Here is a 13414-nt window from a genome sequence, read left to right on the forward strand (position 1 = left end):
TATTCATTTAATAATAATAAAACATGTATTATTTAGATAAATTATTGTTTTGTTTGTTTGTGGTTTTATTAGGTTTATTAGTATTATTATTAGTTTTAATTATTCTGCAGTATAATGGTGGTTGGGTGCATATATTCAGTACATTGCATTATAACAATGCAATTGATTACATTTTTCTCCGTTTTTTTTTCTTTCTGCTACAATTTCTTTGTCTGGTTAATTAACATCTCTCTTATTATTATTAGAACATACTCATCTGGGGGATCGTGAATTATGAGTTGTTTCCTGGGAATTCCTGCTCTGTGGAGGCGCATTACACCGTGTTATTCCACAGATCCTGAAGGTATATCTACACACACAGACCTGCACTTGTTCATTGTTTCCTAACTGAAGCACATTTTATGCCACTTGAAGAATAGATCATTTTTAAAAAAGATATTGTCCCCTTTATATATTTATTTTCTACTTCTTAATTTCACAAAAGGTATCTTACTGTTGTTTTTAATATTTGATACATGATATACTGTATTTGCATCTCTGAACAATTCCTCTAAAAAAAGGACAAAAATGAACCGGCTTGTCTAAGGTTTGTATATAAAGAGTCATTTTCGGTCCTGCTGTGGTCAGACTCAAATTTTCTTCTCCGGCTGCTAAATCCAGATTTCACATTGTTCACACCTAGAAAAAATACACACACCTCAGTTTTTAATCCTCATTAAGGTCTGTGCAAAAAAAAAAAAAAAAAAATAATCTATTTTCTGATAGCAGAGAAAACCTCCAGGATTAGAGGAAACTATTCTTGTTCCTTTTTTTTTTTTTTTTTTTTTTTTTTTTTTTTAACTTATCAAAAGGGAGGCAACCTTTTTTTGATAAAAAAATAGCATCAATTGCATTGTTTTCACGCACAATTTGATAATAAATACAACATTCCTTCCACATTTAAAAATAGTTCATGCATCCGAATTCAAAACTGAGAAGTTAAATATTTGACATTTTAAAGAGAAGACTTATGCTGAATTTTTTCTTAGTTAACAACTTAGCAGGAAACACAAATACTCCATAACTTTATTATAATAGGTATACTGTGCTGATCACTGGTGCTTTATGGACCTTTTTATTGTGTTCTATTTTTTATTTTATTTTTATTTGTTAATGTTTTTATCTTTATAGTGTATGTTTCATGCATCATGCATTTTTCCTGTCACATTTGTTTTTTTTGATTGTCTTTCTTTATTTTATCTTTTTTGTTTGTTTTTCATTATTTTTTTTTATTTTTTACTACCACATGGCATATACATATATATATTAAGAATTGCTGATCCTCATATGCACTAATGGATATAATAACATGACTTCAGCAGTCAGTTGCCGCAATGTTGTGCTTTTTTAAAGAGGAAGTAAACCCTGATGAGTTTACTTCCTCTTTCGTTCCCTGCAAAGGTAAAGCATAATGGATTACTATGCATCGCATCGCATCGCATCGCATCGCATCGCATAGTAGTCCATTATGTGTCACTTACCTGACACAGGAGCCAGCGAAGTCACCGCTGTCCCCTGTAGTCCGGCGCCTCCATCTTCTCAGTGGGTCTCGCTGCTCCGCCGCTGTCATTCGGCGAAGCCGCGATAACGTCACTCCCGCGCATGCGCACGGGAGCCGCCACTCGCGGCATATCGCCGTTGACGGCGGCGTGCTCAGTGCAGTGCAAATATCTCTTGGACCTACAGGTAAGCCTTAATCTAGACTTGCCTGTAGGTCAAAGTGTGTTATAAGGGTTTACAACCACTTTAAAGTGTTTCAGCGAAGTAACCAATTTTACACATTTCTAAGTAGTTGTAGAACCTTGTTTACTAAATCAATGGTGTTGACCAGGACAATTGTTTCAAACTGATTTTCTTGTGTTATAAAATTGTTAGGGCAAGCAGACTAATATGGGTCATTTTAAAAAAAAAGACCATAATGGCATGTATGCTTGGTCATGTATGATTTAACCGTTCCAATGTACAGCATAAGATTGTAGCTACTAGTAGTTGCTTACATTCCACTTGATTGTTCTATAATTTTTGTAGGTTCTCCAAGCCACTTTATGTAGTAAGTTACCTGGTATAATTATTATTGGAAGTAGGTTTGCAAATATATTTAGGGATTACACATAAAAAATATACTGCAAATAGTAGCAATTTTCCTGTAGCTGATGTGTAAAGATATCTTATATGCTAATTAGGTCTTTGTTTTAATCAACTTTGTGACCAGTTGGGCCTTGAAATAAGTTTGTTCTCAGGGTCATTTTCTATTTTTATTTTATGATAGGTACTTTTAAAGCACCATCAATGTACATACTGTATATATATATATATATATATATATATATATATATATATATATATATATATATATATATATATATATATATATATTAGGGCTGTTACTGATTAACCACTTGAGATCCGCGCTATAGCCAAATGACGGCTACAGCGCGGACCTCCTTTTCCGGGACGACGTCAATAGACGTAGTCCCGTGCACGAGCGCCCTGCGCGCCCCCTGTGGGGCGCGCGCGGCACGCTCTGTGATCGGCGAGTCTACGAGACTCGCCTGATCACCGATCCGTGCAAGGGGTCGATCCCGACCCCTTATCACGTGATCAGCTGTCAGCCAATGACAGCTGATCATGTGATATAACGGAGCCGGTAATCGGCTATTATTCCTCCTCGCGCTGTCAGCGCGAGGAGAAAAAAAAAAAGCCGATCACCGGCGGCCATGATCAGGACATCAGTCCCGATCATGGCCAGCCCTGCTAGTGCCCACCTGCCCCCTGCCAGTGCCCACCTGCCCCCTGCCAGTGCCACATTAAAAAAAGTAAGTGCCCCCCGTCAGTGCCACCCAGCAGTGCCCATAGTGCCACCCAGCAGTGCCCATAGTGCCACCCAGCAGTGCCCACAGTGCCACCCAGCAGTGCCCACAATCTGCCGCAACAAAGGTGCTGCACCCCGGTGCCACATATCCGTGCCCATCAGTGTCATCTACCAGTGCCCAGCAGTGCCACCCATCAGTGCCCATCAGTGCCACCTATCAGAGCCACCTATCAGTGCCACCTATCAGTGCCCATCAGTCCCATCTATCAGTGGTACCTATCAGTGCCCATCCATGCCACCCATCCGTGCCACCCATCTGTGCCACCCATCCATGCCACCTTATCTGTGCCCATCTTTGCCCATCAGTGCCGCCTTATCTGTGCCCATCGGTGCCGCCTTATCTGTGCCTATTAGTGCCGCCTTAACTATGCCTATCAGTGCCCACCAGTGCAGCCTATCAGTGCCCACCAATGCAGCCTATCAGTGCCCACCAATGCAGCCCATCAGTGCCCACCAGTGCAGCCTATCAGTGCCGCCTCATCAGCGCACTTCAATGAAGGAGAAAAATGACCCGTTGGCAAAATTTTATAACAAACTATTAAACATGATTTTTAATTTTTTTATTTTTTGCATCTTTTTTTGTTTGTTTAGCAAAAAATAAAATTCCGAGCTGTAATTAAATACCACCAAAAGAAAGCTCTATTTGTGGGGAAAAAATGATAAAAATTTCACTTGGGTACAGTGTTGTAGGACCGCGCAATTGTCATTCAAAGTGCATCAGCGCTGAAAGCTGAAAATTGGTCTGGGACTGAGGGGGGTTTAAGTGCCCAGTAAGCAAGTGGTTAAAATTGTATTGTTCGATTAATGGATTTTTTTTTAATCAATTAGTCGACTAATTTCGATTTCGATTGATTATAACGCACATACAGATCCAACTACTTTTAGCTGATCTCCTTGCATTGCAACTCTGCATTAGTCAGGGGTAAATGTGGTATATACTATATACAATCACCCGACACTAGTAAGTTTCCACAATCCATGACTTAACTTCACAGTTCACACAAATACCTTTTAAATTCAAACTGTAGCGCTGACGCAAGTATTCTTTTTTCCACAGTAGCGTGACAATCCCTCCACCTCCGGTCTAACTAATCACTCTCACCTTATGGCATGGACCCCTGTGCAAGCGGGTATGAGAAGGGTTAACACGGACCATAAACTTCTCTCACGTCTCCTTAGATCTCAGCAAGGACGGCGGGTCATGGGTAGAAAGAAAAGATCGAAGTGCTCACCGCTTAAGTATAAGATTTTATTTTTGTGTTCAAACACAAACTACTCACATAAAGATGATAAAAACACAGCATGTAAAGCCGACAATCGCGTTAATTCCGTAGGGTAGCAGCGGGTGACGTCATGCATAGCTCCTCCCCGTATGCATTTTTCAGAACTTCGATGTCACCAGACTCCTCCCCCTTCCATTCGTTATCAGACAGAGGCACTTGGGGAAGGGGGGAGGAGTCCGGTGACGTCGATGTCCTTGACATCACCGAATCTCCGATGGAACTCCCCGAAGACCCGGAAGCCGTCGGAGATGTGAGTACCGATCAAAAAAAATGAACAATTAATCGAGGAATTAATCTTTAATTTTCACAGCCCTAATATATATATATATATATATATACAGTATCTCCCAAAAGTGAGTACATCCCTCACATTTTTGTAAATCTTTTCTTCTATCTTTTCATGTGACAACCCTGAAGAAATGACACTTGTCTACAATGTAAAGTAGTGAGTGTACAGCTTGTATAACGGTGTAAATTTCCTGTCCCCTAAAAATAACTCAACACACAGCCATTAATGGGGCCCAAAGTGTCAATATTTTTTGTGGCCGCCATTATTTTCCAGCGCTGCCTTAACCCTCTTGGGCATGGAGTTCACCGGAGCTTCACAGGTCGGCACTGGAGTCCTCTTCCCCTCCTCCATGATGACATCATGGAGCTGGTGGATGTTGGAGACCTTGCGCTCCTCCACCTTCCGTTTGAGGATGTCCCACAGATGCTCAATAGGGTTTAGGTCTGGAGAAATGCTCGGCCAGTCCATTGCCTTTACCCTCAGCTTCTTTAGCAAGGCAGTGGTCATCTTGGAGGTGTGTTTGGGGTGGTTATCATGTTGGAATACTTCCCTGCGGCCCAGTCTCTGAAGGGAGGGGGTCATGCTCTGCTTCAGTATGTCACAGTACATGTTGCCATTCATGGTCCCCTCAATGATCTGTAGCTCCCTCATGCAGCCCCAGACCATGACACCCCCACCACCATGCTTGACTGTAGGCAAGACACACTTGTCTTTGTCCTCCTCACCTGGTTGCCCCCACACACGCTTGTCACCATCTGACACCAAATACGTTTATCTTGGTCTCATCAGACCACAGGACATGGTTCCAGTAATCCATCTCCTTAGTCTGCTTGTCTTCAGCAAACTGTTTGTGGACTTTCTTGTGCAACATCTTTAGAAGAGGCTTCCTTCTGGGACGACAGCCATGCAGACCAATTTGATGCAGTGTGTGCGGCGTATGGTCTGAGTACTGACAGGCTGACCCCCCACCCCTACAACCTTTGCAGCAATGCTGGCAGCACTCATACGTCTATTTCCCAAACACAACCTCTGGCTATGACACTGAGCACGTGACCTCAACTTCTTTGGTGGACCATGGCGAGGCCTGTTCTGAGTGGAACCTGTCCTGTTAAACCGCTGTATGGTCTTGGCCACCGTGCTGCAGCTCAGTTTCAGGGTCTTGGCAATCTTCTTATAGCCTAGGCCATCTTTATGCAGAGCAGCAATTCTTTTTTTCAGATCCTCAGAGAGTTCTTTGCCATGAAGGTGCCATGTTTAACTTCCAGTGACCAGCATGAGAGGGTGAGAGAGATATCAACAAATTTAACACACCTGCTCCCCATTCACACCTGAGACCTTGTAACATTAACGAGTCACATGACACCGGGGAGGGAAAATGGCTAATTGGGACCAATTTGGACATTTTCACTTAGGGGCGTACTGACTTTTGTTGCCAGCGGTTTAGACATTAATGGCTGTGTGTTGAGTTATTTTGAGGGGACAGCAAATTTACACTGTTATACAAGCTGTACACTCACTTGTTTACTACTACTGTAGCAAAGTGTAATTTCTTCAGTGTTGCCACATGAAAAGATAGAAGAAAATATTTACAAAAATGTACGGGGTGTACCCATTTTTAATATAAATATATATATATATATATATATATATATATATATATATATATATTGTTCATCAGTCCCTGCCCTCAAAGAGCTTACAATTTAAGATCCATCCATCTCCTTGACCCATGAGACCGACCGGATGATATTCCCCCGGTGACAGTGTGTGCCCAGCAATACGTTTTGCACTTGACTACTTGTTCTATCCCCACTCCTTCCCCTCTGTTAGTGTGCACTCTGGCTAGGTCTTGCTGGATCTCATTAGGTGGCGTACAGTAAATGAACACCGGCCTCCATTTGTTTTTTTAATGGTTTTCTAATACAATTTGTATTTCAATTATTTTGTGTTAAATTACACCTCATTATTATTTGATTATTGTCACAGACTGTTAACCACTTGCTTACTGGGCACTTAAACACCCTTCCTGCCCAGACCAATTTTCAGCTTTCGGTGCTCTCACACTTTGAATGACAATTACTCAGTCATGCAACACTGTACCCAAATTAATTTTTTGTCCTTTTTTTTCCCACAAATAGAGCTTTCTTTTGGTGGTATTTGATCACTTCTGGGGTTTTTATTTTTTGCGCTATAAATGAAAAAAGACCGAAAATTTTGAAAAAAAACGCATATTTCTTTGTTTCTGTGACAGAATTATGCAAATTATTAATTTTTCTTCATAAATTTTGGCCACAATTTATACTGCTACATATCTTTGGTAAAAATAACCCAAATTAGTGGATATTATTTGGTCTTTGTGAAAGTTAGAGAGTCTACAAGCTGTGGTGCGAATCGCACAAAATTGATCACATCTGATGTACTGGTGGCCGATCTCGCTTCTTGTGACCCGAACAAGTCAGGAAAGTACAAATACCCCCCAAATGACCCCTTTTTGGAAAGTAGACATTCCAAGGTATTTAGTAAGAGGCATGGTGAGCTTTTTGATGTTGTCATTTTTTTCCCACAATTCTTTGCAAAATTAAGATTTTTCATTTTTTTTTTTCTCCACAAAATTGTCATTGTAATAGGTTATTTCTCTCACGTGGCATGTGTATACCACAAATGACACCCCCAAAAAAATTCTGCTACTCCTCCTGAGTATTACAATACCACATGTGTGGGACTTTTTCACAGCCTGGCCACATAGAGAGGCCCAACATGCAGGTAGCGCCATCATGTGTTCTAGGAACATAAATTACACATCTAACTTGTTGACTATTTATTACGCTTTTGAAGCACCAGGACAATGACACGTGACTCTGATGACAGATGTAACTGATACGTGGCAATGATGACACTTATACGTGGCACTGATGACACGTGGCACTGATGACAGATGACACTAATATGTGGCACTGATGACAGATGGCACTAATATGTGGCACTGATGACACGTGGCACTTATACGTGGCACTGATGACACGTGGCAATAATACGTGGCACTGAAGACACGTGGCACTAATACGTGGCACTGATGACAGGTGGCACTAATACGTGGCACTAATACGTGCCACCGATGACAGATGGCACTAATACATGGCACCGATGACGCGTGACACTGATGACAGATGGCACTGATAAGTGGCATTGATGACACGTGACACTGACAACAGATGGCACGTGACACTGACAGGTGGCACTGATGACAAATGGCACTGATACGTGGCACTGATGACAGATGGCACTAATACGTGGCACTGATGACAGATGGCACTATGTGGCACTGATGACACGTGGCACTGATGACAGATGGCACTTATACGTGGCACTGATGACAGATGGCACTGGGGACAAATGGCACTGGGGGCAGGTGGCACTGGGGGCAGGTGGCACTGGGGGCAGGTAGCACTGGGGGCAGGTAGCACTGGGATGGATGGCACTGGGGGCAGGTAGCACTGGGATGGATGGGACTGGGGCAGGTAGCACTGGGGTGGATGGCACTGGGGCGGATGGCACTGGGGCAGATGGCACTGGGGCAGATGGCACTGCTGGGGGAGGATGGCACTGCTGGGGGAGGATGGCACTTTTTACTTTACTTTTTTTACTTTTTATTTATTTTTTTTCATCTCAAGGCAGAACGGCTGCCGCTGCAGCCGTTCATCTCTCCCTTCTCACACTGTCTGTGTGAGGCGGGAGAAGCGGCGCTGAGAGATGATCTCATATGTTTACATATGAGATCATCTCCCATTGGATACGCCGATCACGCTGTAAACGGCCGCTGTGATTGGCCGTTTACAGCGATCTGTGTTTGCCTGTCCCCGGGGGACACGGCGAACACAGAACTTCCGCTATGCGCGCCCGCGGCGGCGCGCATTGCGGAAGTAAACATTAGGACGTCCAGGGACGGCCTCCCGGACGAAGGCGCCTGCTCTACGGCCGTCATTCGGCTATAGGGCGGGCGCGAGGTGGTTAAAGAGGGATTTCACCGGAAAAAAAAAATATTAAAAGCCAGCAGCTATAAATACTACAGCTGCTGACTTTTAATAAATGGACACTCACCTGTCCCGGGGTCCAGCGATGTCGGCAGCCGAGGCCAATCGATCGCTCGACTCTCGGCCATTCTAGGTGAGGGGATCAGGAAGTGCATTGCGGCTTCACTTCCCGGTTCCCTACTGAGCATGCGCGAGTCGCGCAGTGCAATAGGAATTGTCCGCACTGTCTCTGGGAAACGTGTGTGTCGCAGCAGACAACACGCCGGGATAGGAAGAGGCATAGACTCCCGTGGGAGTCTATGCCCAGAAGTGGGTGCAAATACCTGTCTTAGACTGGTATCTGCACCCCCTCCCCCCTGAAAGGTGCCAACTGTGACACCAGAGGGGGGGAGAGTTCCGATGAGTGGAAGTTCCACTTTAGGGTGGAAACCTGCCATTATGGGGTGTTTTTCCTTTATTGCTATGATCTAAGGTCTATGATCTAAGGTCTAACTCACATTCACAAATACTAGGGGCCAATTTAGACAGGAGCCAGTTAACCCACCAGCATGTCTTTGCCGTGTGGGAGGAAACCAGAGTAGCCAGAGGAAACCCATGAGGGTACAGAGAAAACTTGCAAACTCTGAGCATGACCCAAACCGATGACCCTAGCACTGTTAGGGACAAGTGCTAACCATTTATCCACCATGCTGTGCTACATAAAGCATTGTATGACTGTACACATGGGTGTCCCTCTGTCGGTTTGACTGGCGGGGACACCCGCGCCATTAACCTTCCTGCAAGATATACCTTATACCCCACTTGGGATCCTATGGCTGTGGTTTTATAATTCTAAGCCCCCCTGAATATGAGGAAGCCCGGTATATATGAAAACTAGGTTCTATTTATATACTAACTTGATTATTGGGACAATATTCAGGTGGATATATCAAGGCAATAGTCATGCCTCCCCACTTTAAGGGGGATTATACACATTTTTTTATATCGATGGTGATGTCTGATATCCATTTTTTCCCTTTACCTATATAATCCACTCTGACTGAATCAAATTGAGTTGGGTTGTGAGAATGGAGTACTTCAGGGGTTTTATTCCAAAAGTATTTGACAGTTTTAGTAGTTTCTCTCTGCACCACGTAGTATGAGGATTTGGGTTGAAGTCCCATATTTTTTCCCAGTTTTTAAGGGAAATTGGGCAACCTAAGATACAAACATTTTTTGCATAAAATAATGGGAATCATAATGAAAATGACCCTGTCATGTAATTAAACCTGCCAACAAGCCCCACAATTGTAAAGAAGAACAAGCATTCTTACCTCTCCTGCCACCACGCACTGCCAAATGCTTCTTTACTGAAGAGAAAGTTCTTCTAATGCCGCGTACACGCGGTCGGAGAAGCTGTCGGAATGTGTCCTATCGGACCGTGTCGTCAGATAATCCGACTGTGTGTGGTATGCATCGGACTGATTCCGTCCGAATCTCCGTCGGACCCAATTTTCCAACATGTTGGAAATATTTCCCGACCAACTGGGCCGGTCGGACATACTCCGATCATGTGTAGAGAATTTTGATCGGACCAAGTGCCACGCATGCTCAGATCAAATTCCTACATCAAAGCTATTGGCTACTAGCCTGAACGTAGTCCCATCGTAACAAAATTACGTCATCACGTTCTGAAAGATCGGATTTTTCGACAACTTAGCCCGACCGTGTGTATGCAACAGTTTCGGACACAATCCGTCAGACTAAATCTGATGGACAAAATCCGACGGATTTGGTTGGCAGAATCTCCGACCGTGTGTACAGGGGCTTAAACTGACATATCTAGAGTGTCAATTTCCTGTGTCCACCAATGCGCTCAGTGCTACCACCAACCAACCTCTACATCAGTACTCTGTCCTTCACTAATATATGGGCCAACAGAAGGAACCACAGGGTACAAAGGAGGACCAGGAATTGTCTAGTGATGATGATTATTTCAAGCAGCTGTATCTCCATAAAAAAGCAGGTGGAGGGAAAGGTAACGATGAGCTCTCTTCTTTATAGGGATGGGAGGGTTGTTTCTTATTATTTTAATGTCAAGGTGAACCCAAGGTCATTTATATTTGTCTGACTTTACCCCACCTCATCTAATTAGCTGTTCAATAATTGAGTTAGTTTTTGGAACAAGCACAATATTATTTCCTTCTTTCTGGGGATCAGACCCCCTTGATGAAACTGTAAGTTGAATTTGCATGTATTTCTTATTTATTGACAGCATGGACCAATTTACCCATCAACACTTGCCAGAGGTTCAGAATATATCATCAATTAATAACGTCTTTATTGTTGGGTTGAGGATCCACCAAAACTACAGACTTGTCCTCTTCACCCTATTCATGGTCACCTATGTCGTGACTCTGACTTGCAACCTCATGATCATCTTATTGGTGTTCATCACAAAACTTTCACAGTCTCCTATGTATGTGCTCCTCTCCAATCTGTCACTGTCGGAAATTCTGTTCACCAGCAATATTATTCCTCCCATGCTCTACATCCTATTTAGAAATGGGGCATTGTTTTCCCTCGCTGGCTGTTTCATGCAATTTTTCCTATTTGGTATATTTGCGGTGACAGAGAGTTTCCTCCTCTCGGCAATGTCCTACGATAGATTTTTGGCCATCTGCAAACCTCTTCATTACACACTGATTATGAGCCCAAGGTTCTGTGTTTGTCTGATCCTTATCTGCTGGGCTTTGGCATTCCTGATTATGACAATCTCTTTAAGTGAAGTGAAAACTTTGCATTTCTGTAAAGACAATATTATTGATCATTTTTATTGTGACCTTCTACCAATATTAAAGCTGTCTTGTTCCGATTCTGCCACCGTTGAACTGGTTGTGTCTTTCCTTTCATTTTCAGCCTCTGTGCTTCCTTTCCTCATAATCATCACTACTTATGTTTTCATCATCAGAGCCATTACTAGGATCTCATCAGTCCAAGGCAAAGAGAAAGCCTTCTCCACCTGCAGTTCCCACCTAGGAGTTGTCTCCATCTATTACACCACCTTGATTATGGTCTATTTGGTTTCACCTGGAAATTTTGTAATGGTGAACAAAGTTCTATCACTGCTTTATACGGTGATCACCCCACTAGCCAATCCTTTTATATACACCCTGAGGAACAAGGATATCAAGGCAGCTATAAGGCAAACCATGACAACCAAATCAAGACCCTAAAAATAAATCATTTTTTTAATGTTTTTACACATTTTAAAATCAAAATTTTTAGCTAATTACTTAAAACAGCCAAAAGATGATATACTTTCTGAAAGAAGGGGTCCTGTAGAATAACTGCACTACACAAGTCCATTAAACGGGACCAGACAGCTCTACAGCTACCTGATGATCACTGATGCAAAAGCTGGCTTGTAAAACGAGCTGTGAGCTGGTTTTACAAAAGAGACTCAAGCTCATGGCTGATGTATTGGCCTTTAGCAAAATTAGCAAAAAAAAAAACACACATACCCCAATGACAGTCATTGGGGAGACATAGGGGTTACTTATGGTAACAAAGGGCAATGCTAAAGCAATGTCTAATCAAAAATATATTTTATTGATATCAAACAATAAAACCACGAAGTAGAATACCTCTACTCAGATGACAGGCGATGCGTGACGCCGAATGCGGAAGGCCCTGCCGTAATGGGATGATGAGCTAGATCACGTGCAGCGCGTTACCCTAGGGAATGAAGGACTAAGTGGCCCATATCCACTCCACCACGGATTGTAATCTGGAGACATCACCCTCAGAGACACCTGAGTGATCAGGAATCTTGGAAGGCGCATATGGTCTATAGCAGGGATATGCAATTAGCGGAACTCCAGCTATTGCAAAACTACAAGTCCCACCATTCTCTGCCTCTGGGTGTCATGCTTGTGGCTGTCAGAGTCTTGTTATGACTCATGGGACTTGTAGTTCTGCAACAGCTGGAGGTCCGCTAATTGCATATCCCTGGTCTATGGGTACAGTAATGCACCAACCAAGTTATACCTATCAGACTTGCAGCTATCAGATGTCCATATGATAATCCAGTACATTCATATAGGGGACAGATGGAAGGGTATACACCTGTGACCATTAACTAAGCGCATCCACCGCCAACAGGAAGTGTTGTCCCTGATTTATGCGGTTCCACTTTTCAGTGTGACCAAATCTGCATTTACTGTAAACATTGACAGGGAATTTATTGCTACATGTGCTTTACCATGCTCACTTATAAATGCATTAATGGCAGATTCTCAGATGGTGGAATGCAATGATGTTATACCATCTTATTCAATGGAAAATGACAATACATAACCTGTGAAATGGGATGTCAAAAGACCTCAGGGACATTCACATCTTTCCTATCACCATAGTCCTTGGCATTAATTTGTGAGATATATATATACAGCTTCCATCTTGCTGTATAGGAGATCCAACCTTCCTTCCACTTCAAGCATCTTGAGTGCCTCTACTATTCATGAACCAGTGTGGTGTATCACACTCCACTCATTGCTTGTAGTGGATATTCCCATCCACCATTAGTTCCCCATCCCCTGGGCAATGTGCAGATCAGATGTCATACTATTATACACATATGACCAGCTTGCATAACTTTATAATAATAAATTATATTTTCGATAATTTTTGCATAACATCATATCTTTGCATCGTGATTAGATGTCCGGACGTCCATTTTTTTAAGATGTGTATGTGTTGTCATGTTACATGTATGTCTGTGTCTGATGTCCAATGTAGATGCACTTTACAATAGTGCTGTTCCACAATCCAATGGCACTGCGAAGCTATTAATCGGAGTAGAAGTATTGTACTTCCTGGTTTTATTGTTTGATATCAATAAAATATTTTTTGGATTAGA

At 42.7% G+C, this 13414-nt stretch overlaps 1 protein-coding gene across 2 annotated transcripts; it reads left to right on the top strand.

Annotated features, from left to right (window-relative positions):
- Window positions 1-343: 343 nt before the first annotated feature.
- Window positions 344-13414, top strand: LOC144000362 (olfactory receptor 1E16-like). Of its 2 annotated transcripts, none has more exons than XM_077494155.1 (2): window positions 344-484; window positions 10769-13414. In XM_077494155.1, the coding sequence occupies exon 2, from the start codon at window positions 10770-10772 to the stop codon at window positions 11727-11729; it is 960 nt and encodes a 319-aa protein (XP_077350281.1). In that variant the 5' UTR covers window positions 344-484; window position 10769; the 3' UTR covers window positions 11730-13414. The 2 variants fall into 2 exon arrangements, with proteins under 2 accessions (XP_077350281.1, XP_077350282.1); XM_077494156.1 differs by having other exon boundaries at window positions 366-586.

This window comes from Lithobates pipiens, unplaced genomic scaffold, assembly GCF_037356315.1.
Source record: "Lithobates pipiens isolate NorthernLeopardFrog02 unplaced genomic scaffold, aLitPip1_a1.2 Scaffold_22, whole genome shotgun sequence".
NCBI lineage: Eukaryota > Metazoa > Chordata > Amphibia > Anura > Ranidae > Lithobates > Lithobates pipiens.